Source organism: Conger conger, chromosome 6 (assembly GCF_963514075.1).
Source record: "Conger conger chromosome 6, fConCon1.1, whole genome shotgun sequence".
Taxonomy (NCBI): Eukaryota; Metazoa; Chordata; class Actinopteri; order Anguilliformes; family Congridae; genus Conger; species Conger conger.
This window is the reverse complement of record NC_083765.1, coordinates 60,654,017-60,680,625: the sequence shown is the minus strand read 5'-3', so window position 1 is coordinate 60,680,625 and position 26,609 is coordinate 60,654,017. Positions and strand designations below refer to the sequence as shown.

The 26,609-nt window shown below is 45.4% G+C and overlaps 1 protein-coding gene across 1 annotated transcript in view; it reads right to left on the bottom strand.

Moving 5' to 3' along the window:
* The window catches only part of LOC133130444 (disintegrin and metalloproteinase domain-containing protein 10-like), an 89,243-nt gene that overhangs the window by 31,150 nt on the left and 31,484 nt on the right, over positions 1-26,609 (bottom strand). Inside the window, exons 3-4 of the mRNA XM_061245045.1 lie at positions 11,337-11,455; positions 2,135-2,293 (exon numbers count right to left, since the gene is read on the bottom strand). Of these exons, the coding sequence (XP_061101029.1) occupies positions 2,135-2,293; positions 11,337-11,455 (278 nt within the window). The remainder of the gene's footprint in view (positions 1-2,134; positions 2,294-11,336; positions 11,456-26,609) is intronic.

Here is a 26,609-nt window from a genome sequence, read left to right as displayed (position 1 = left end):
CAAAGGAAACAGGATCTTACCGTTAGCTAGCATTTGTGCCAAAATCAACGTCAGAAAGACAACCACTTCAACTTCCTCTGAACACTTCACTGGCTTTGCCACCCTTGTTACAAAACATTTACACAAGTGTTTTTTAAAAAAAGAACTAAGAGGCCCTGCTAGGCCACTTCTCTGAGCCATGGCATGACGGGGTGAGAACATCTGGCAGCAACACACCCTCTGTCCGCTCACATAGAACTGTCAACACCGGACTCCTATCACTAACATTAGACACAGCCCTAACACAGGGCTTAATGAGCTCAGCCACTCCACATGGTTCAACTGCTGTGAAGTGAATTGGGCAAATTTTCAGCCTGTTATTTTAAAAAAGGTCCAGAAGCTGAAATGAGAATGATGCTGAGGCACACAGACCCTGCGGGCACGCTCGATTCCGTTTGGTAGCACGGTTTAGGTAACCTTCCTGAGGACAAAAAATTAAGAGGCCTGAACTACAAAAGTTGTAAAATCAAGAGCCCTGCGCTATCTGTTAAACGAGGTGTGTTTTGTTAGGGTTGGAGTGAAAACTGACAGGTTGTTAGATCTCCAGGAACAGGGTTGGGCAGTCCTGCGCTATCTGTTAAACGAGGTGTGTTTTGTTAGGGTTGGAGTGAAAACCGACAGGTTGTTAGATCTCCAGGAACAGGGTTGGGCAGTCCTGCGCTATCTGTTAAACGAGGTGTGTTTTGTTAGGGTTGGAGTGAAAACCGACAGGTTGTTAGATCTCCAGGAACAGGGTTGGGCAGTCCTGCGCTAGCTGTTGAACAAGGTGTGTTTTGTTGGGGTTGGAGTGAAAACCGACAGGTTGTTAGATCTCCAGGAACAGGGTTGGGCAGTCCTGCGCTAGCTGTTGAACAAGGTGTGTTTTGTTGGGGTTGGAGTGAAACCTACAGGACGGTAGATCTCCAGGAACAGGGTTGGGCAGTCCTGCGCTAGCTGTTGAACACGGTGTGCTTTGTTAGGGTTGGAGTGTAAACCTACAGGACGGTAGATCTCCAGGAACAGGGTTGGTTACCACTGCTCTACCTAGGCGACTGATCAGGAGTCGCTGGCTTTGCTCTTGTAGGAGACGTGTGAAGCGGCTGCTACACCCCACCAGCGTCCACGTCAGGACTGGCAGGAGAGTGCGGAGGAGGCCTCGGCCCTAAAAGGAGCGCCCTTCCCCGGAAAAAATGCAACACTTCCCACACAATTTCCCCTCCCGAATGAAGGCTGACCGTTTGACCCCTGTGACGTGCGAGTCAGAAGACCGGGGCGACCCGAACTGAGGCCGAGGCTGGAGGCGTGAGGAGATGACTCACCCCGTCTGACACGGGACAACAGACGTGCTTAAACACAGACCTGCTGCTACTCTTCTGCCCTGACGCGCTCCGGCCGCTTCGCTAAACTTCGCACCTCTGTCCGATCAAATGAATGCATCAGGATGCAAGTCCAGTAGCTTTCTTTTTCATATGAAAAGATCCAAAGGGTTTTCAAAAAGCAGCGTATCTAGCCTTGCGGCATACGATTCAGGTCCCGCCATCCCACCGCAGTTTAATTGAGAAAAATATCCATTCCCCACTTCAAACATTTCCATCCTTACAGTGACGATGCATTCCCTCTAAAATGTCATATAGTCTCTGCCTTTGCCCAGAACACTCTACTCTAAGATGGCTGAAAATGGAAAAACGCATTAGACTCAATGAGGGATAGGGATGATGGAGGAGCACAAGATGGCCGCCGGGAAGGGTTGCACAATGTATACAATACCTATCGTCATCAAAATATGAACATGCGAGAAACACATCGCAAAAGACTGCTTGAACTTGACTATTCATTTAAATCGATGTTCTGTTAAATTGATTGGCTGTTCATGGGCGATTGGTTCAATAAAAGCATGTTGGAAATAATGTCTTTATTTTTATATTCAGAGGGCATAGGCTATTCATTGTCTGGGGTCAATGTTAGCAGTGTACCTAAAGCAGAAAGACATTATGCTGTGCACACTTCAATATTTGTTGACAGTACTTGTAGCAAGTGACATTGTCATCAAAATATTCCACAACGCTATGGCATAGGGCATATTTTCCTCATATCGCCAGGATGGGCCGGGACTCACCGATGTCGTCCTCGTGGTAGATGACAGAGTGGTAGGGGACATCGCGGTCCTTCAGGTACCTCTCTGTGGGCTCCACATAGTAGGTGCCCTTGTGGGTCTGGATGAAGCCCTCGAACTTGCCGTCCACAATGGACCCATGGCTCAGGCTGCCCTTCTCGCCTGCGGAGAAAAAGGGACAGGAAGCTGGAGGTCAGGTGACAGGAAGCTGGAGGTCAGGTGACAGGAAGAGCAAACCTACCCACCACTGTTTGCAGCCTTTTTTACAATGACATCAAGAGATCCCTTTTTTTCCTCCCCCCCCCCCCCCTTTTTCACCCCCAAATAAAACCATCTCTGCCACAAGCAAAATTAGAGAGTCATTGGAGATGCACGCAGCTAGCGGTGTGATAGCTGCTGCAATCTGGATGACTGCATCTCTTAAGCAGCTGGTCGAGTTCACTGGAAGAGTCACACTTGCGCAAGACAAAAACGCCCTTTTTACAAAGCAGAGCGGATAGAGTGGGGGCCAAACAAAAAAAGAAAACGGTTCCAAAGAGGAATTCTTCTCTTTCTGTGTTTCATGAAGCATAATTCCCCGCTCCCAATACTCTGACCTTCAGCGCTGGTAATAATTACTTCTTTAATAAGAACAAGGCTTGGACAATGGCAGCAATAATCAAAGCCCTGCAGGTCATGGAAAACAAAGAGGGCCTTTTCTGCAGAGGTTTCAAACGCTCTCTTACACAATGCCCGAGCCAAGCTGAAAAAAAATAAAAGAAGAATTGTGACAGAGGGGAACAGGAAGAAACAGACACCCAAGATCCTGCACAATACTCACCATTAATAACGCATGTTTCAGGAAAGAAGAAACCAGAACACGAAAGGACAGGAAAACAAGGAACCCACAAGATTAATTATGGCTTTGAGTCCCACCCAAATGTTTTCCAATCTACGTCAGGGCTCTATGCTGACATCTTTTCCAAGTTGAAAATTTTAGTTGCACAACCGTGCAAGCCAATCAGCAGATGTGCTCCGAAATTATTTTTACAGTTAGCACACATCACATTCCTGGAGTAAATGCTCTTAAAATGTGAGTACTGTAGAGCCTTGTAGATAAAGTACCTGCACCAGGGGTGGCCAACCCTGTTCCTGCAGAGTCACAGGGAGTGCTGATTCATTGTTACTTGGCACTTAATTAATCAATTAAAGCACAGTAACTCATCTCACCTGGTTTTGGTGTAAGTGGTGGTATTTAAGGTGTAAACGAAAACCAACAAGACCCTGTGGCTCAACAGGACCGGGGTTGGCCAGCCTTGACCTACACCTAATTCTGGGACGTCATTCATGGTAATGGTAGTCACATCTCAGGTCAGAGAAGATGGCCTAGTTATTCTGGGATCCACACTCACCCACGCACCTCCTACCCTCTCCTGGCAGATGAAGAGCAGAGATATACGCTTTCCGTTAATTACCAGACACGCCCTTAACACGCCACAGTCTCACACACACACACACACACACACACACACACACACACACACACACACACATCACAGCTCTGGAAGTGTATGCGCATGATCCTCTCTCAACATCCTCTCGTACTTCCCTCTGCATAATGGGGTTTGTCTAATCCCCAATGCCTCCTTACTCATCCTGCCCACATAAAAATTCATGAAGGGACTGTGATTCTGGCTGCCTGCATCAGGGTTTGAGAGCCAGTGCTGCTGCTCACAGTGACTGAATGAAAATGACCAACTTCCGCTTCAAGATGGCCACTTTGACAAAAGCTTTGTGTAATCTGTCCCAGTCATATCACGGTACGTAATTTCCAGTTAGGCCGCAGAATGCCAAGCTGAAGAGTAATCGCACTCACCCTTTCAGCCTGGCTCTCCATTTGCACAAAGTATCCTCTAACCAATCAGGGGCTGACAGTGTTGTTTCACATTGATCCATAACAGCTGGTTTGTCGACGTTGAAAATGAGCCGTTACATTAAACGGACAAATTTGTGGTAGTCGACAATTCTGACTGGATATCTGATCTATCTACATGACAAAGGTACACAGAAAAGTGTACTCCAACATCACGATTCAGGCGGAGTCAGAGTGGACAGCAGAAAGCATTTTCCAAACTTTACCGAGCAACAGAAAACACTTTTCTACCAGTTTTTTAATGCCAAAATGATATTGTCATAAATGTTGAAATAATGGCATGGATTAAAATGTTTCACGATGAAGTATCCATACAAACATGTTTACAGCTAAACGTGTAATTACCCCTATGTGTTCTAGAGTGCAATTATCCTCTAAAGACCAGAATGTTCTTCTTCCACATGGGAATACCCCACGCTTAATTACCGTAATATTTTTGGGTGCCATTCCTGACTTTCCCTTCATTTGACATCAGTCACACTGACAATTCCGTTTCAGCTTCTCTTCAAACCTCTTCTCCTCCAAGGTGTGAGAGGAGGACTGATGATGGAGGTCATTTATTAAAATACATTGTGTATATATGGCTTTGGATAAAGGCGCTATATAAATGCCAACCATTTACCATTTACCATTTCCACATAGTGCATCGGCTGAGTACAGGAACATTTGGCAATTACTGTAAGTGTATAAAACGTTACCTTGGACGCAATGTATCGCGGAAGGTTCAAAACCAGCCTTGTTATTGTCCTTTTATGGATATTAGCTTTTTTTTTTTGTTGCCTTCCCTCCATTAACCTTTTTGATGGCTCTCTCAAGTTTAGAGAGGGTTTAGAGAAGAGCCGTAATGAAATTCCGCTCTGACTGGAATTTGGGATTCCACTTTCACCTAAAGCCTCCCCCGGGTGGTAATCCTGCAGTGCTCCGGGCCAGCGGAGACGGAGTCCGGATCTGTCTGGCTCGCCGCAGCGTGCGACTGCAGGAGTGGGCGGTGTTCCAGAGGCCTCTTGGAAACCTCCCCGCCATTCTGGATTCACTTGACTCGAAGCGTTAAGCCCCTAGTCTATGGCAAAGGAAGGCCGAAGGTCTTCTCATAAGACGCAACTCTGCACATTCCCACACTTCCAATGAGCCGAACTTCCAATAACCACCTCCGCTTATTCACATACCAGATTCAAAACATTACATTCTTACTTTTTGAGCATTTAACTGATTGATAAATAATAGAGCATGCCTCATTTTATTTCTATTATTGTGCAGCCTCCCTCCACCCATGGCTACAGCGGGCTTCCACGGCTGATGCACCCAGAGACCAAGCCCAGCCAGATTCCCAGCAGCTGCTAGGGTGCTTACCGGGAGTTTGAGGCAACAGGGGAGAAGCAGGAGTGTCAATACAGAGAGAGAGCCGGAATGGAGGCGGCACCAAACGGCTGCATTAATGTTACCAGAGACAAAAGGCGATGTAGGAAACAAAAGGCTTTTCACGGCATGCCTCGCCAAAAACGTTGTCATTGGTCGACCTGAGCGGCTCTCTACCAAATGCACAAAAAAGGTAACAACTCAAAATCACTCAAAGTTCCACTAAAATCGGAATCGATGATTTGGCCACACCACTCTCGCCACCTGAAAACTGATCTGTCCATTCAAATCCCATCGTGCCCCTCAAACACTGTCTGGCGTCGGCTACCAGCCAGTCCTGCACAAGATGTAGGAACATTTTCTACTCTGCTCCCAATTTAACCCGAAAAGCTGCTGTTAGCAAGCAGTCTGACACCCAGGCTGAATTTTGACATCTAGATAGAACGCTTCTTTGTTACACGTACAGCAAGCTCCATAAGTCTTGGCACAATGACATTTCTTCTTGATTTGCCTCTGTACTCCTCCACAATTTTCATTTTGTGATCAAATGATTAACATGTGGGGGCGGCACGGATGGTGCAGCGGGTAGGACTGCCGCTTCACAGCAAGGAGGTCCTGGGTTCGAATCCCGGTCGGCCGGGGCCTCTCTGTGTGGAGTTTGCATGTTCTCCCCGTGTTTGTGTGGGTTTCCTCCGGGTACTCCGGTTTCCTCCCACAGTCCAAAGACATGCATGTTAGGCTGATTGGAGAGTCTAAATTGCCCATAGATATGAGTGTGTGAGTGAATGGTGTGTGTGCCCTGCGATGGACTGGCGACCTGTCCAGGGTGTATACAGCGACCTGTCCAGAGCCTATCCCAGCATACGGGGTTTTGCCCAATGTACGCTGGGACAGGCTCCAGCCCCCCTCTGACCCTGTTCAGGATAAGCGGGTTAGGATAATGGATGGATGAATGGATGGAGGATTAAGTGCACACTATCAGCTTTTATAGAAGTGTATCACTACACATTTAGGATTCACCGTGTACAAATTACACAGGTACAGCACAGGTGCAGGTGTTTCTGATTAGTTGGGTGTGTTCAATTGCTTCCTTAGTGCAGGCCTAAGAGAGCTTTTAGTATCTAGTTTTGATTGTGAGCTTTTGATTGCGTCTGGAGTCCGTTATGGGCATTTGTCAATACGAGGACCAGAGTTGTATTAAGGAAAGTCAAGAAAGCGATTATGAGGCTGAGCAATATGAAAGACAGCCAAAGATATAGGCCACACCTTAGGCCTACCAATATCAACTCTCGGGAACATCATTAAGAAGGAGGAGAGCTCAGTAATCAGAAGGACCTGGTAAACCAAGGAGGACCTCTACAGTTGATGACCGAAGAATTCTCAAAGAAAAAAATTCAAACACCTGCCCGACAATTCAGAAACGGCAGGATTGGATATGGCAGTGTCCGCAGAAGAAGAAGATCAATAGATCTATAGAGGCTACATGGCAATATGATAACCATTAGTTTGTAGCAAAATGGGCCACAGTCTTCACTGCATGCAAAGGATTTGCAATGAAACACGAAACATGACTCCATAATAATATTTATATTATTATGACCGAAAAATAGGGGGGGGGGGGGCTGCTATGTATAAAACATGTTGTAATTTCTTCTTTTTTTTCCCCCAGATTTTTCCATTTTTCTCCCAATTTGGTAGCCAATTGTACCTCGTCTGATTCAATTGGTAGTCGTATTAGATGTACCGCCCGTACCCCGTCCCTCGGCGGCCCGAATGAGAGCGACACGCCTTCTTCAAGCTGTCTCGTCTCGTGCCCGTTGCCGTGATTCCGAGGCGCCCGAGGTACTTATTGTGCGGCGATCTAATAACCCTGCCAAGTCCCTCCCTCTGGAGCAGCGAGCCAATTATTGCTGCCCCACGTGAGCCGGCCAAACTTGGCTTTTGGCAGGAGAATCAAACCCCGGTCCCCGGTGTGCAACTGCAGCAAACTGCAACCGCAAGTCTGCTGCGTCTTAGCCTGTTGCGCCACCGCGGCTCCATGTTGTAATTTCTACATGGTGAAACCAAAGTGCAGCGAACAGTCAGAGAAATAACTGTACTAACTACACGTGAATACAAACCTAAAACTGTGGACTACAGAGAGGAATCAAGAACAAAAATATCAGTGTTAATTCTTTAATACCTGATTGTTTAATAACAACAACTGTTACGACTGTAAATAATGTGTTAATTTTGTAAGGTGATCTCTCCTCCTGTAGCCTGTTGGGTGAGAGAGAGAGTTAATGGGTGGAGAGGAGCGGCAGCTGGATTCCTGTGATTGGAGCACCTGACGAGACTGCTGGCTGCTGATTGGTCCAGGAGACTGCTTCCACCTATTTAAGTGGCAGCTGACAGCCACTTCCTGCCCTTACCTCTGTTCCCACACAAGACCTGTGTGTTTCTGTAAAAAGTGTTTTTGCAGCTGAACTTTGTAAGCTCAGTATGCAAGGTTGTAATGTTGGCAGTTGCAGCCCAATGTAAGTTGAGAATCCTTTTTTCCTTTGTTTACAGTTTTCTCCTGTTTTGGTGTTAGGAGTTAGGTCTGAGGCCTGTTTTTTGTTTGACTTTTATTTTATGTTTATAGGGAAGTTGTAGGGCTCAATAAGTACATTTTTGTTTGTTGTGTTGGGGTTGCTCAACTGGGAAAAACCTGAAAATAAATGGCTGTTTGCTTTAATTATAAATCGGTTTAATGGTCTTACTTGGGAACAGTAGAGTTGGGGCCACACCACATGCTATGCCCAGGTTATCCTAGGCCTGGGACATAACACAACGCTAATCGACTGATGTTTTCACTGTCGATTTACACGCTAAAAACTATCTTATGAAAACAATGGTGTCTTGGCAAATTTTAGCTGAGTTTTTAATTCTGTCGGTCAGATTACTGTGATAGCTCATTCTAAATCATATTTGGGGACCCAAGGGTAATTTGTGACCCATAGATTGCGCTGCTGGCCTGCAGGCAAGACAATGCAAATATTTCACTAACGTTATGTTTACTTAAATTAGAGTGCCTTTTAAGGATTATATTCATTTAGCTAGCTAGCCAGTTTCATAAGATAATATTATCGATAACGTGCTAGCTAGTTTGCTTTCATAAGTTATACATGTGCTTTTATCTTAACTTGGCTTGCTAGCTTGCAAAAGTTATTATTGGATAAGTCAGTCCTCACCTTAGCCATCGATAGTTGATATACTAAGTTAGCTAGCTTGTGAAAATTCTGTCTCCCAAGATGAGCAGGTATCATGGAGGTAGCTATGGTAACAAACATGTGTGGAAAGTGGAGGCACAGTCTGTCAAAAGCGAATTGACAATTCTCATTACCACGCTCAGACAGTTTGAGTGAACTTTTATAGTGCTAAATTTAGGCTTAGAAAAATAAGTTTTAAAATACATTTATTGGACTGAATAATAAAAAAATATATGTTTTTGTTTTGTTGCTGCCTAAAGACAACTGGCAAGTGTCACATTCAACCACTATCATTTAAATTGCTTCTCCAATAAAGACCACAGAATAATTTTCCTTAAAATTAAATAAAGAAATACAATAGCCAATAACATACTTAAGCATTACCAAGGTACAAAAAAAGTCTTTGCTTTGAAGGCAAAGGCAATTGATACTCTGTATGCTATTACAAAAAACAGAGAACTGCAGTATATTTTCACTGAGAGCAGAGTAAACAATTACACAAAAATTTAGATGTAATTTTTTTTAAAGCATGAAGTTTCCTCTCTTATTTATTTAGAACTCCACAGCTTTTCTACAACAGCAATTACTATGCAATTAACTCAGAGCACTTTCAAGCAAATTATATTTATCAACAAAAGGTTTTCATTTTAGAACTGCAGGGTGTATGACAGAGTGGGTGTATGGCAGAGTGGGTGTATGGCAGAGTGGGTGTATGGCAGAGTGGGTGTATGACAGAGTGGGTGTATGGCAGAGTAGGTGTATGTCAAGGCTACCAGAATTTTAGAGGGACAATATAGGTGTATATATATTGTATATATATTATTGATATTTTGATAAATATTTTGGAAGAATGGACCAGAAGTGCCTAGCAAGCAACCCAGGGCAGGGTCTATCTATACATAAATAATACTTTAAAGGAAAACATTACCCCCCAAAAAATCTACCAATGAGAACATTGGATTCAGTTGAGTACAATTATACTAATTACTAATATAATTACTCAGGCACCATAACTTCAAGTATGGGAATGGAAGGTTCTGCTTAATACCGAGAACGTATCAACGTTTTAATTTGCAAGTGAAAGCTCACTTTGCATCTTTTTCATTCGTGTAAAAACAACAAGTGATCTTGAAATAAACAGCGTCAGCTTAACAAGTGAAGCCAAATGAAAGTCACATGCATTCTCACTTTCCTTCAGATAATCACAAATGTCCATGCAAGGGCTTCAGGGTGCATTTGTGAGGTTTTGCAGTTAATTTATAACTCTGATGGTTGTGACTCTGGACTTCCTGTGTAGATGCATTAGCATAAATTTAACAAGCAACGTTAACCACTATCTGCCATCCTCGCTAAACGCATGTATTATTCAGAACCAGAGATGACCTCAGAGATGCCTGCTAAAAAATGACTCGCCCCAGCCCAGCCTGCTGGGTCAGGCCTGAATTACACCTTATGAAACGGGTCCTTTCCATACTGGATGCTGATTGAGTCGGCGTTCCACAGCGATCGTAAATCCAAAACGGCCTGTAGCGTAGTGGTTAAGGTACATTACTGGGACCCGCAAGTTTGGTGGTTCGATCCCCGGTTTAGCCACAATAAAATCCGCACAGCTGTTGGGGCCTTGAGCCTGCATTGCTCCAGGGGAGGTTTGTCTCCTGCTTAGTCTAATCAACTGTACGTCGCTCTGGATAAGAGCGTCTGCCAAATGCCATTAATGTAATGTAACACAGTAACTTTTTGAAAACGCCTGTTTCTGAACAGTTTCACAACACACACAAAATAACACAAAATAATAATTACAAATAATATTTAAAAATAAATATTATTGGGTCCTCAATTAATTATTACTATACGTTTGTAAGTTTAATAAAAGCAATACAGCGAGGCCCTGCTGTGTGGTGAATACGGTCATGGCTAAAGGGGGTTGGTCGGCAGGATGGGACGCATCGTACCGAACATACAGTGACTGTATTCACCACATACAGCAGGGCCAGTGGTTGATTCCACTCAGCAGAAATGACTGGGTGGAGAGCAGGCCGCATCCCAGGGGCAAATTCACTGCTGAGCGCAGACACCGAGGCGAGACGGAGACGTATCACATGACCAGACACACCTTGCTGTTGTTTTCCCTCCCAGGCTCTGAGGAGTTGCCGCGGTAACATGAGAGGGAGACCCATTACTCCCCCCCACCCCCTCATCACAGTCCCCAGGCCACAAAGGACTGAGTCATGGCCTCAAGTCTCCCCAAGTAACCACCCTCCCTCCCCCACAACACACCTCCTACTGTCCCCCTCCCCCTCCCCCACTACACACCTCCCACTGCCCCCCTCCCCCATAACACACCTCCCACTGTCCCCCTCCCCTAGTAAACCCCTCTCCACCCCCTAGTACACACCTTCAACATCTCCCTCCCCTAGTAAACCCCTCCCCACCGCCCACACGCCCAGTACCCACCTCCCCACCCCCATCCCCCCTCTCCCAGTAATGAACATGAAGGACTACGATGGAAATTAGTCCAGGACTTTTTTTGTGTTATCCTTGACTATTTCTTCACAAGTCTTTGTAATACTTGTTTTAATTTGATCAAATAAACCAAACTGAACAAACTGAACAAACTGAACAAACTGAAACTAAACTGACTCCAACCCCCCACCTCTCACCCTCGAGGCGAGGCCTCGTCAGGGAAGCGACCGTGAGAGAGACTCACCGAAGATGTCTCCTGTGTAAATGTGGGAGGTATCGTAAGGCATTTCTTCTCCGGACATCTCCACTTTCAAGTCCGATGAAAACAGGGAGGTGTCCCTCTTCATGCGGAGATTGAAAAATCTGGGATAAAAAGAAACATGAAAGAGAGCAGATTACACACATGGAATTTCATTTGCCGCCTTTAACATTCAATTTTTCTGCCCCCACATTTCAGTAGAAATCAGTATGACCAGACCAGCCACAAAAACCAGAATAAAACAAAACAACCGTTTGTTAAAACACAACAACCGTTCGTTAAAACACAGTCCCCAGGCTTCACATTTATGTTTACCCCTCAATGTTTTCACCGGAGAAAAACATGCAGAGAATCATTTCCAATTGCAAAAACTGTGATACAATCTGTGTATTAAAGCAATCAGACTTTCGATTGGAGAAGCTATGCGATTCCAGCCCGAGAAAAATCGATCAGCTTCCAGCAAACGTACGCGGGGTGCTAATGCTCCTCTGACATACCCAGGGCCGCAAATCTGCCCATTCACATGCAGCCCACGCAGCCACACACGGGAATTATATTTATGCGCTTTCCTATACACTTTAAATCAACAACTTTCCGTCCGCCGTTCCACTTTGCCCAGTAAAATGGATTATCATCCGGCCAAATCTCGGCAAATTTACAGTGAGGATTAGCCGCCATTGAAAAGCACACAACTCATAGCAGCATTGCTGAGGGGGGCCTGGGCTCCATCTCAGACATCTTTCTATAAAAACTTTCAAAAAGAGTCAAAGGAAGCCTGTGTTGTGGCCACACACAGTAAACATCCCATAATATCACCACTTTGGTCCCAAGTTAATCTTTCCTCTCTGCGTTCCGCTTGCCGGCTTAGACGGACGCCATGGCGACCCGCTGGGATGATGAATGGCTGCAGAGGGCACCCTGGGTATGCGTGTGAAGGGAGGGTACAGGAATACGGACGGCCGGTTCCGACTGGTCCTGAAAGCTTTGACAACGAGCCTGTATCCTTAGATGAGCCCCACGGTCTTAGACCAAATGCAGACTTCTCCAGTGTAGACAGAGGCTGGTAGCGCCATTGGGTGGCGTGCAGTTAGTGGTTACATCGTCCAAGGTACCGTACGGTTCAGTGGGATAGGAGGAGACCCGCACTGGCAGACTGGGTACCCTTCTGCTGCATGGTAAAGCTGTATATGAAAGGTCCTCCTCCGACTCCACTCTATACAAGCTTAGCCGTAGTCTGTGGCATGAAAAGAAGTAGCAGGCGACACCATGTGACCACGAGACAGGATGACTGCGGGAACAGAGGGGGCAGATTCAGCCCTCGACAACCCACACCCCTGACAAACCCAACCCAACGCCGTGCCCTGTTCCAGGCGTAATGGGATTTTAGCAAGCGAACCGGCGAGTAGGCAAGCACCTGCACCTCAATCTACCACACCCCTGCCTTTCCACAAGGCAAGAGCACGGCGGCCAAACAGAGTCAATGGCAACCGGACATGACAGCACGGGCATCGGTGAGCCCGTTTCACGAGCGGTGAACGTACGAGCCAAGCATTGCTCCACTATCCGTTATTGGTGCCGCAGCGGTCACTGCCCCATTACCAGCATTATCTCTTCAGCAGAAGCTTAAACGCATCTCACAGCCTTAAAAACTATGTCTGGCATTCAGAGCTCATAGTATCGGTAAGTATTGCTCACCAGCAACTGATCTCATGAAAAGAACAGGGGTACATAATACGTTGTGATTTTGAAGTATCTAATGTGGAGCGGCACTGACTATTGAGTTTGTATCCAAAAAGGAGACAACATTTTTTAACTTTCTGTAGAATATCTGGGTGAATTTGCAAGAACACAAGCCTTTTTACAGTACAACTCACACCTCCCCACCAGCAGGTGGAACTCATCACAGATTATCAAAGTTACCTCCATTTTCATCACAAAAAAAAAGCACACAAATCACTCAGACGTTTTCTCCAGATATTCCTGGAACAATAAGCACCTCACACACCCCAAACTCCCACTGCATTCCCCCGGGAGCGAGAGATTTACTTTCAAACTCAGATATCTTCCACCATAACATCCTTCACGGTATCTTTCTCGGAAGCTTATCACAGTAAACCATAGCAACAGAAAGATGGAAAGGAAAAAAACGCAAGTTGAAGACACAGAGCAGACGATGCATAAATATTTAACAGCATGCATGTTGGGTTACTATCCAGAGTGCAACATTTCTTCCTCGTATGTGAAGCCTGTCATCAGAGGAATCTTTACCTTTAAACAGTCATTGTAAGAAAGTTGAAGCAGCTCTCTTTGTCAGAGCAGCAATACCCAGTTTCCACTTTAAAGTGAGTTATATATTACTTTATCTTTACTGGGAGTGCTACAATATCAAACCGCTTAATGTAATGGAAAAACCTTAGCACACTGGTCTAATTGGTTCAGATCAGGTCAATGCGCACACACGTTCAAATAGGAGTACTATGAGCCGACTGTGCTGTGTGTGGCCCACCCAGTCACATAACTGCCCAACACATATCACGCACATTAGCCTCCCTGCGTCTTGGGAAGCTTTTACGCGACTCATTTCAGACACCTGCTGCGAGAATGGACTCCATTAAGAGACCAAATGGAGTTACACTTCATTAGGCAGTCCAAAATAAAGGGCGTGGGGGGGCATTCCTGCAAAGAACCTCTTGATTTTTATCTGTCCATTTTCCATAATGCGGTAATTAACTTGCCTTACTTTGAACCTGCACCACCCTGGGCGTTATTTACTTTCTTACATCCTTATCCAGTGCTACTGACATTTTTCTTCTTTTTTTTTTGGTCTCAGGGAAATGGTAATGAACAGTTATTTGGAAGGACAGTGGGAGCTCCCACCCGCCCCAGTATGTGGACAGTAACTGTATCTCTCTCGCGTAAATCTTCAATAACGCGACTGAAGATCCTCATTCGTTTGGCTCCATAAACCCGCGAAGCTGAAGCGCCGGGACACGGTGCCGGATAAGAGGGGTCAAAGGGTCAAGCGGGAGGCTGTGCAGCTCCAGCGGTGTGGCCGCTCCCTGCCCCGCCCATCTCGCGCTCCGTCTCCCTCCATTTCACCGCACGGACAGAGCCGTCAGATCGCTTAGGTAGTGAACCGCCTTTCTTTGTCATTAATCATTCATAACAACAATTTGTTAGTTAGCTGACACCTTTATCCAAAGCTGCTTGTTGATTAGACTAAGCAGTGGACAGCTACCCCTGGAGCAATGCAGGGCCTCAGCGATTCATGTACCTTGGCCATGAGGCCACAGGCTGACCCTTTCGTTTTGTTTGTATGTGCAGTAAACATTTCACATTGCCACAAACAGTTTATACTTCTGTACACATTTACCCAAACCTCGGTTGTCTAATCCCAGCCACAACGTTGGATATATTTTTTAAACAATTTATTTTGGTCGGTTGCTGCAGGTTTGAGGAGACTGAGAAAGTGCAGCAGACAAACTACATAAACTCAAGTTGTTCCTGCAAGTGTATTTCACATCGTCATGCTTGGCATTTAAAAGTATCCAGTTAATGCCCAAAAGTAAATTCTAGTGTCTCAACATTAGTAGAGCGCTCAATCCTAGCTGTTGATTGGAAATTAATCTTTAAAAAAATTTTTGAAATGAAAGGCATGTTGACAAATTTCATTCCTGATGTGTGTGTGTAAACTGGCCAGGATAATCACACAAAAGGTGATAATCAAGTTGAGGCTTGTACAGCCATTACAGAAATAGTACCCAGCTGTGGGGATCGTGACTTACACTAATAATTATCAGTGATGAATCCTCACGGCTTAAATTAACATGTTGCAGCCCCACTTAGTCCCAAGTAGTCAAAGACCCATATGATTAAAACTGGGGTGACGGTCATATGATTTTTTTCCTCATAAAAAGAAATTATGTTGAATGCTGTATCCTGTAGTAATGTCTGGATAATGTACCTGGCAGTGTTATACATAAATACCTCAGTCAGTACTGTATGAAAACAAACTTGAGAAAACCTCTGACCTCACAATGACATAAAATATAGTACCCAAGGATCTATATGAGATTCATTTTTTTAAAATGTCAACGATTCAATTCAATCAGATACATACAAATGTGATCGCTAAACAAATTTAGTCAGCATTATTTGAAAGTGTAGGGCATTAAAATTATACTCCATGCTTTGAGCTCAATTTTAATAGATGGGTTTGGACCGTTATTCTTCGGGTTTGAGAGAAAAGTTGTTTTATGGGCCATTTTACGACGGTATATTGATACTTCATGGCCTGTTTTACGACATTATATATGTGCACTTGAAGGGCATAATTCTACATGGTTCAGTCTGACGCTATGATCATATAGTCCTAAGCTTCAGTTGAACATGAGGCCCACCAAATGATCTCTCTACACAGTAAGATCGCTCAACACCTCCCTTCAGCTCATCCTAAATGGGGGAATGCATTTCTCACTTGCTTGGTGCGCTGGGCATGATTATACCTTGCCACGGTAACTTGAGTTGCCAATGTTTTTGAGATGATACAGCTGCTGAAATGTGAGAACATAACTGCCCAATCTGGACCTGATAGCTTGGTCTGTAATACGGGAGAAATAACAGACTTTCATCCCATAGTGTGGGTCTGACTCCCACATCATTCAGGAGGTTTTAATGTACTGACACCGGACATTTCTAGTTGTGGTGGGCTTGGCCGGACGTTGCGAGGCTAATTTAGCAGGAATCACGCCCACTCCAGATTAAATGACTGGTAATAATCAGTGCACTTCAACTAAGAGATGTACAAACAAGGGGTGGACATCAAGACATGCTCAATGAGTGCCCTTTTTTCCCCATACACAGATAAAAGCCCACTATTTTACCACTGCAATGAAAAATAGTCAATCCTAGCATGAATACGCCCACCATAAAAGCAATCGTGTTCCACAAAGCGGTACAGTTGGAGGTCTTTCCCATTGTAGCAGCCATTTAAGCCAGATGCATAGTTTCTGCGACATGGCTCAGGCAGTAAGAGCGGTCGTCTGGCAGTCGGAGGGTTGCCGGTTCGATCCCCCGCCCGGGCTGTGTCGAAGTGTCCCTGAGCACCTAACCCCCAAATGCTCCTGACGAGCTGGTCGGCGCCTTGCATGGCAGCCAATCTCTGTCGGTGTGTGAGTGTGTGTATGAATGGGTGAATGAGAAGCATCAATTGTACAGCGCTTTTGATAAATATCAATGCCAACCATTTACCATTTACCATTTACATTTAACCAAATGGAATGAGCAATTAATTGATGCAGCATAGAGTTTACATGTCTCGATATGAAGAGTTATAAGGCTATAAGGTCTGATCAATCACAGGCTTGGAATCAGTTCACTCTCAGCAGCAGATTCCTCCAGAAAGTGTTCCAAATGAAGAGCCACGCAGGAATTTATGGATTATTGATGAAGAAATTGATGAGTGGGGGGTTTTTTTTTTTCATCATCAAAAACATACTCTGATACGACCTACTTTTGGAAATCTTCTAGCATGAAAAAGGCCTAATAGCAGAAATGGGACCGTCTCAAAATGCAGATTTAAAATGTTACTGCACAGTACGTTCCTTACAGTAATAAGTTGTAAATGAATCAATTTCTTGAAGTACATTTACTCATCATGGCAATAATTTACATAATTAGGGGACACTAAATGCAGCAGTCGGATAAAGACAAGCGCTCACAATGCTAGCAAAAAGCAAGAGTGCGAAGCCATTAAATGCAGTGATATCTCCCGAGGTTCACACTTTATTTTACTTTTATACGTTTATGCAGATATAGCTACACATTGGTACCAATTAATGAAGTAAACTTTTTAAAAGTAAATTCCAAAGCCAGAGCTGGTCTGTGTTCATCCAATTTATACTAGAAACATATCAAGGTGGGAACAACGCAACCTCTTGTTCATTTCTTATTATCAGACAGATGGAAAGATTTGGCAACTTTAAATTCAAATGCGTTCAGTGATTTCTCAAAAGCACTGGAAGAAACCGTCACTTTTCAGAACAGTATGCTTTTACACAACATGCAGATTCTATCCATGCATTATCCATTGGGTTTTTATTCATCAATATAAACAGCAGTTTAGGAGAACATAATTAGTTATAATTAATAGAACAATTGTCAATATACAGGCATATACAATAAACTGCCATTGCAAGCCTCGGATTACACAGACACCATCATGTTCTTTGCTAGTCGATTCACTATAAAAACACAAATGTCACACATTATGCTTATGATCCATAAAATTTGGTGTCCTTGTTCCGTATACATGGCACATAAAAATAACAAAAATGAGGGAATGCTTATATGCTGTCGATCATATATCCTTCGAAATACATTATAGCTATAATTTGCATAAAAATAATTACTATATACACATGTGGATTTGGATCATAATATGAAGTAAATCATGAACCTGCAATGTTCTGCAACTTCAGTGGTTTTTAATTTTCGGCTCAAAATAGATTTTTGCATGACAGTTCCTGAACATTATGGCATGGAACCGTTATGGAAAAATGTATTGCCCATCTTCTCCGTGAACCTATGTTTAAACAGCTGTTGGGAGGAGTCAATACAACCCACCATGTAAATATGAATGTAAAAAGATGGAAGGCCAATGGTATGAAAAATGCTAAATTAGTTTTTGTTCTTTTTGGAAGAAAGATTCTATGTATATGTCTCTTAAAGTTGGTCCACAGTTCCGCCGGTGATACAGCTGCCCAATACATAACTGCTCAATCTGGACCTGATAGCTGTGTCTGTAATACTGGAGAAATAACAGACTCTCATCCCATAGTGTGGGATGACTCCCACATCATTCAGGAGGTTTTAATGCACTAACACCTTTTCCACTTTTATTTTTTCACTTATTCATTTGCGTGAGAGAAACAGCTACTTAGCAACAACAATTTGGACGATGGCATCTCTAGAGGTAGCGGGCTTGGCCTGAGGTCATGAGAGATTCTGCTGATAGGTCCCCCAGCTCTGCCAGTGTTAGCCCTGAATAACAGGGACACAGGGCAATCTGAAGGTCAGTTAGAAAATCCAAAATGATGATTGAAATCATTTTCATAAAAAACATCTTCTGCACTGTTCATATGTTAACTTTATATTATCAAAAATGCTTATGAAGACGGATTTAACAAACTACAAAAATGACAAATGGTACAGCAACAACCAACTCTTTATCGGTTTACTTTTCCCCAATCTATTTATTAATAGGACCAGGAAAAATAGATTTATTTACACTCATCGTGGGTTCAGACATGACTTTTAAACTTGTTTGGAGTCACCGCCTCCCAAGCTGACCTTCGGAAGGAGAAAGAGTCAGAAATGATTAAAGGAACTTCAAACCAGGGGGTACAAGAGAAAAGGCAAGGCTTTACCTGGGGGAATCTACCTAATCTCACATATGCTTTCCTCCTCTGGAGAGTTCAAGCTTCGAGGGAGGAGCTGGGAGAGAAATGTTAAAAAGGTTGCTGCTGCTCCAGTGAGTCCTCCAGAAAACAGGCTACTTGGAGCTTTTTCTGAGCGAGAACTTCAACGCTAAATCACACCCCCATAAACCAAAGGAGTAAGCCACAAAAAAAGGACGAGAACCTTAGTTACAGAACAAAAAAAAAAAAAACTGATTCCAAAATACCGAACAAATGATTCCAGAGATGGTTCCAGAGATTATGGGGGAAATCAGGTAAGCCACACCCACAGACTGAAGGAGAACTATGGACCAAGTGCCCGTTACATCACACACTATCCATGAGCTTGTGAAAAGCACTTTGAAACCACCAAAGTCAAATTTACGGGCGCCGCCATGTTGTACAATTTGGAGACAGAGACGGCGCAGTAGGGCTGCTACAGTGGCACCACACAAAAGAGCTCTGCAAGCAAGTCGTGTGTGTGTGTGTGTGTGTGTGTGTGTGTGTGTCTGCAAACAGAAGAGATGCTGCTATCTTAGACCTACCTCGGAATCGACCTCCTTACCAGACATATTTCACTGCCATTTTCAAAAAGAAAAATACATAGAGAACATGCCTCAAAACGATCTCAGGTGACATAAAGCATGGCAACGACAACTGTCAGCATTGTTACCCTGTTCTGCGGAAAGTGCCAGTAAACTTTCCCCTGAAACTACCCTTGAAAAAAGGCCTAAAACTGAAACCGATCGTCAAACCACACGCAAGCTACTCGCCAACTGTCATCTTCCCGTGTTTGAGCAGTTTCTGTCTCACAACGAACATCTGAACACACAGAAAGGGAACTGGCAACTGGGGATTGTAGTCCTGCCAAATTCCCCACCAGATGGTATACTGGGCCCAAGAGGGGCGATGACTACCATTCTGCAAAGGGACACGGCCATCTTGTTTGAAGGCAGGTCACACAGGAGGTCTGAGAAACTCTGGAATAAACCGAAAAAGAACACCTACACAGGACTCGCTTAAGTATGCAAATGAAAATCGCACTAAAGGACTTTATTCGACAATTAATTAGCAAGAAACTGCTCCATTTTCACTGCAATGCTGTCTGGGGGGGGAGGCTGATGATTTTATTTTCAACAACAAAAGCTCAGAAAAGCCATAGCAGAGGGGTACTCCCCTGTGAAAGCAGGAAAAACGCTTCCCCTAACGACACAAATGTATTGAGCGAACAGTGATTTACGGGGGACAAAGGAATCAAATTACTGTGTGTACAGCGCATCCAATTAGGTTTTCAATAATCCCACCAAATAAATGCCATCCTTATCCACACTGGTTTTCTGTATTTGATGGTGATGGTGGGGGCGTGGGGGGGTCTGACAATGAAATTATGCCCTTCACATAAACACAGCCGCACTGGGTTCTGGGAAGGCTCAATTGAATCAGTGGTCTCTGTTGTAGCCGAGAAGCTCAGTTTCCTGGGGCTTCTGTACGCTGCCCACAGTTAGGGGGGGGGGGGGGGGACGACGACACACCGTACAGAGCAGATGAATAACCTCCATACTCCTGCTCGAAAAAAAATACATCATTAAATCATCGCCTTGTGACTGCTCATCATTACCTATCCCCAGAAAAGAAGGAGGGGAAGAGGGAGAGAGAGGCAGAGAGAGAGAGTGAGTAAGAGTGTGACAGGGAGAGAGAGGGAAAGAGATGGAGATGAAATCTCAGCACGATCAGTCCAAGTGGGTCAGAGCAGTAGCAGCAGGGCTACCATGAGCGGAGTGTCCCCCTGAATCTTACACACACACACACACACACACAGTGGCGGTACATTGTCATTACATCTACTTATCTCTCCCACCGCAGAGAATGACCATCAAGGTCTTCATTCCTGCGGGGAGGGAGGGCGAGGGAGGGAGAGAGGAAGGGAAGCAGAGAGAGAGGGAGGGACGAAAGGGCCACTTGGAAGCAGAGAGGGAGGGAGGGAGGGAGGGAGGGAGAGAGGAAAGGGCCACTCGAGGGCACCAGTGGCTCCCTCGTTTGGAAACGCTCCCTCGTTCGACAGCCGAAAGCGCGTCTTGGTCCCGCTAAATTGGAATGGCGGCGGTGGTGCTGGAGAAGTCTCCCGGTCCGTTAGCGCTCTGAGTAAAGAGCACAGGCTCCCAGCCGGGGGGCATCCGTTACACGGCGGACCGGCCGTCCGTTAAACTCCCACTCCTCACCGGAGCCCTGCGGGGCGCCGCGTCGCCAGTAACGGGGCGAGGGGGACAGAACCAGGCCGGTGCCCCGTGAGCCAGGACTCCACAGTTTGGGAGCGTCACGGTGCAGAGAGGCCTCTGGCCCTCTGCCTAATTCACCGCACGGCCAGCAGCGGGAAAGCTGCGAGGCGGGAGCCACGCTGAATTACCCCCGCGACAACCACCCCTCGACTGGGGGGAAAACAAAACAATAACAACCAGCACAGGCAGCTACCGTTTCATTGGTCCCCGCCTGTCTGTACCCGCCCACCCGCCTCGTCTCGCTTGAGTTCCCAATCCTCAGCCGCGAGGCTCCAACCGGGCACACGCTGTAGAGCGCTCTGGAGCCGGGAGGTTATCCGTGCACGATTCCCGTCCTTTAAAACTAAAGAAATGAATAAATACATTAACGTGATCCTTCAGGTGCCGTTGCCGTGGCGTTGGGGGGGTTTTGCATACCTTCCGCTGTGGGGTTCAGAGTGCGAAACGCAGACCCTACCCACACAGTCTGAGGTTGCGGGACGGAGGAAGGTGTTGATTAGAAGTTGGCAGAACTAAGCTGCTGCAGTGAACTTTTAGAGTGTTTTATAAATATATAAAATATTCTGTTCAAAATTTGTTGAATACATTTATTTTTATTATTATTTATTATTATTATTATTTTTTTTTATCACAAAAAGAAAACAAAAGCTGCTGGTACTCAGATAATGCCTGGGCGAAGAACGAGGAGAAACAAGGGCTCGTGCCATTTTACCAGAAGCGATCTGCATTTTTTCCTTTTTTTACTCCCTGTATTACAAACCCCACAGACAGGAGGCATTATCGTTAGGCTTGACAAGTTACATTTTCTTATTACACTGGCAAATTGTGATATTTTTATCTTATACTGAGACTTCAAATCTTATTTAAGTCTTAGTTTTAAGACTAAAATACTTGTAATATTCAGAAAAGTGAGAAAAGGGCCCAGTAAACTCACCTACGAGCTCAGTCGCCACTTCGGCGCAAATGCCAACCCTCTCCCCGCCAACTCCCCTCTCCATATTCAGCAGGGCTCAGATGCTGTAATGCATCTGCATTATTTAACGGCAAATATCTTTTTACCTCTGAGCTTTCCGGGGAATACGGGAGCCGGAGGTTAATATTTCATCTGCACGGGAAGGCTGGTGGGAATATGCCATGTTGGGTTTGGGCACCTGGCTTCGGTGCAATCACGCCTCAGCCAATCAAAAGACTGCCAAACAAAAAAAATAAAACAAGACATTTTATTCCTTTTCTCATCTTATTCTTAGCACAATGTCGGACTCACTGGATGAACTCCACACGTAACTCACATCAAACCAGAGGCCCACCACTGTGAGGGATGAGTGTCACATATTTGGCTCTTAAACTGCTTTGTGTACCATTTAAAGTTTCCTCAAGTTTGGACAGAGCCATTTTTTGCCTGCTTCAGGACTGGTGGTAATTGGCTCCTAAATTGCCATGGTAATACTGGCGGTATCCTCCCCCTCAGTGCCTCCCACGGAAGAGAGAGTTAAAGGCCTGAGTCCCATTCCACAGACACTCCTCAGCCCACAGCACACTGAAGCCCTGAAAAGGGCAGGGTCACCGCCTGCATCGCGTCGCACCTCCGTCTGCACCAGGGAAATCCTGCAGCTTCGTATCTGGACCGGAGGCTCTGCCCACGCACCTCCCGCTGTTTAAGTGGCAAGGGCGGAGCACCAAAAACCAGGACCGGCAGCGGTATCGATTGCGCCTGACCTTACAGCAGCATGGGACAATGGAGCCTTTCACCTCAGCTAAAAGGTAGACTGAAGTTTAATTCAGGTTGTTTTCCTTTTCTTTTCTTTTTTTAAACACATACAGTGCACAGGAGAGAGAGTGAGAGAAGGAGGAGGAGGAGACTACACAAGCATGTCTGTATACCAGTTCTGAGAAGCAGTCCTCGCCACAGGAAAAGGACACCCTCCATCTAAACTGCGGCATTGGAACGGCCCCGTGATCCGTGTACGCGCAGAGAGAGAGGCCAGTTACTGGTGGCTCCTCAATCGCACAACACAGCCCCCTGGAAAAGGCGGGGTGGCGGTTAGATGAGACAGTTGATTAGGCTAAGCAGGGGACAATCATCCCTGGGGCTTCAACCTCCACCCTGCCGGGTTGCAGTCACGCATCTTAGCCTCTAGGCTACAGGCTGCTGCAGTCCAGTGACGTTGATTTGTCAAAGTGCGCTCCTGTATTTCTCAAACGCCTGCTTTGTATTCAGTTTAAGTGTGGTCGCATCGCTCCCCCCCCCCCCACCACCCCTTTCTGTTTGATGTGAGGCGTTATGTAATGTGAGTGTGTAAATAATGCAGGATGGTGTGGGCTCCCTCTGTGCAGAGAGAGAGAGAGAGAGAGAGAGAGAGAGAGAGAGAGAGAGCGAAAGAGAGAGAGAGAGCGAGAGAGCGAAAGAGAGAGAGAGAGAGAGAGCGAGAGAGCGAGAGAGCGAAAGAGAGAGAGAGAGAGAGAGAAAGAGCGAAAGAGAGAGAGAGAGAGAGAGAGCGAGAGAGAGAGAGCGAGAGAGAGAGAGAGGAGAAAGAGACATTACACAAGAAATTGTGTGTATGAGTTATGAGACATGACCAAATGATCCCTTGTGTTCTCCACGCATCGCCATAACTCCAGGTCACGCCCACGCGCCTCTCCCATAAGTCCCCTGCGAAACCCCCCCCCCCGTCGCGGTGCAGCAGTCCACACGCGTCAGCGCTGAAGTGACACACACGGCACGCCGCAGTGTCCTGTGGAGGAGTCTCCGCGGCCCACGCCGAGCCCGCCACACCACAGCCGGCTTCCCGCTACGCCACCAGAGCGAGACCAACTGCAGGAGCGCCCCAAAACGCAGAGCAGGTGGGTCCCCCGGGGCTGTCCAATGAGCAGGCACCAGGACAGGGAGGCGCCCTCTGCACCCCCACAGGATACTGCTGCAGTGCATTGTGGGTGGCAGCTCTTCCAGTCAAGCGGACATGCGATTCTGTAACTGGATACGTGGGAGTTTTCCTCTAATCCTCTCCTTTTCAAAAGGCTCAATAAAAAAGAAAAGCGATGATTGGGGGGAGGGGGTGGAGGTGCCACAGATAACAAAACATGAGCAGTGTGACTGTTCAAGCTCCCAGAAATCTGAGAGACGGGGACACTGTGTCCATAAACGCTTCCACAGAACGCACTCGGTGGGTCTCACACATTCAAAAGGACATGTTTCGTTTCAGCGGAGTAAGTAATAGGGGAGATATCCAATGACGTTCCGGCGAATTCCTTTTTTCTGCGTTACCTTTTGCCGCAGGGTTGTACATAACGCACAAAACAACAATGAGAACAGCAACAGAAAGTACAAACACACACAGACAAAGCGCACAAACGAACACAAACATGCAAAGACACATGCACACACACACACGAACACAAACAAGCACGCACATGTGCAGACGCACACATGAATAAGCACACACGTGTGCGCACACACGCACAATAAAATCCCTATCCATTTCATCAGCCCCACCTTTACACGCAGCCCCCATAAACACACACCTATTTTAATCCACTGTAAATCACTGCACAGCTGTCACAAGTGTACCTAAGGCCCAGGAGCACTGTAGTAATATGAATGCTGCCTGACAGCTCCCAGGAGCTATGCACAGAACAAGCTAATAACGGTGGCACTGAATGCCTTGCATCGAAAACATGCTACAGTTATTTTTCGGCGACTTGTGTAGCACATTGGCATGGTTTCATTAGATCAGTGATTAGTGATCAGTGGTCCTCACTGCTGGTCCTTGACAGCATTTTCTTCCTCAGCACTTAATTGATCAATGAAAGCAGTTAATTCTGCAGTTAACTCACCTCACCTGGTTTCTTTGGTCAGAATTGCTTGCTGATATTAAGGTGAAAACTAAAATCATGGTTTTAGAAGTACCGTAGATGAGCAGCCAAGTGCAGTATGGCTGAAAAATATATTCCCATATAAATGTGCGATTCAAGGCCATGTCCAGTCTTGCTGCAAACTGGAGGGAGGAAACGCGGTTGGTTACGGCCATTCGTTTTTAGCAGGTGCTACTTGGAGCCATTCCATTCCATAGATCGATGTAGGCCAATATCCTGGTCCACGCGCAGAAAATCCAGATGATTTAGAGATCGGTTGATCTCAGAATGGCTGCTCAGAATGGATACCCCCTCACAAACACTGCCCCACCATACAGTTCAGTCCGTAAGTATTTGGACAGAGGTTTAAAAAAGAAAAAAAAGAGAAAAAAGAAATTCTACACAAATTACCTTTAATTTAAGGGATGCAAATATCCTTAAATTAAAGGAGACCTCACTATTCATTGCTTCATTTCAAATCCAATGTGCTGGAGGAGGGACCCAAAAGAACAGGACTTGTACAGACTGCACTGCATACCCGAACAGTGACTCACTGTGGTCATTAAAGGTCCCAGGACACTCTTTGCAATGAGTAGGAGGTTCCCTGGTGTCCTGGCTAAATTCCCAACCAGGCTCACTCAAGCTGCCACCTAAACATCCCCCGATTTAATTGGCTAAAAACAATGTTTTGGCACAAAATGGCTGCCTTTGCATCACCCAGGTGGGTGCTACACATTGGTGGTGGTTGAGGCGAGTTTCCCTCACATCACTGTAAAGCCCTTTGAGTGATGAGGCTGATGAGAAAAGCACTATATAAATGCATGGAATTATTATTATTATTAAAATGCCATGTTCGCCATGTTCCAAGTTTCCCTGAGGGGCAATGCAAGCCATCATTACCAAAGTGCACAACAAAAGAATTATCACCATGTTGTCATAGTGGCTTTCCTATAGCTCACATGATTTCAAATTTGCATCCATGTTGATATTCACATATCCAAGTGCTAGATGTGAACATGCCATTCCCTCCCCACTTCAAACACGACGGCAATAAATAATACAAAATAATTTGTTATTTAGCCGATTTGTTATTGAAGCTGACTTACAATTGACTAGATGAAGCAGGAGACAATCCCCCCCGGAGGGCCTTCAAGGGCCCAACAGCTGTGTGGCTTTACTGTGCTTACACTGGGGCTTGAAGCACCAGCCTTGAACCACCAGGTACATTGGGTTAATCTGTTAAGCATTCACCCCACCAGGCCTTAGAAAAAATAATGTTTTGTAAGCCAGGGAATGAGTCACCAGTGCATCTCAAAGCAGGAACTGGCAGGAAGAGCACCCTCGTTGCGTGTCCTCAAGCATTTCCAAGAAGTGTGTCACCACAGGCGAGTTTAACAAAAAAACCAAATAAACCACTCGAGCTCCGAACCATTACACCCAGCACATAATTCAATTACTCCACCGCTTTGGAAACATGACTGCCCATTACTGAGGTGAGACAAATTTCATGAGCACAATTTAAAAATGAGCCTTTTTTAAAAATTGGTTTTAAATTGGTTTATACACTTTAAATTTAAATTAAATTGACAGGTGCCTTCAAAAGGATGATGGTTCCCTTTTTGAAGATGCGCCAACTTCAGCGCTGCTCAATAAAAGGTAGGCACCTGGTTCCTCCT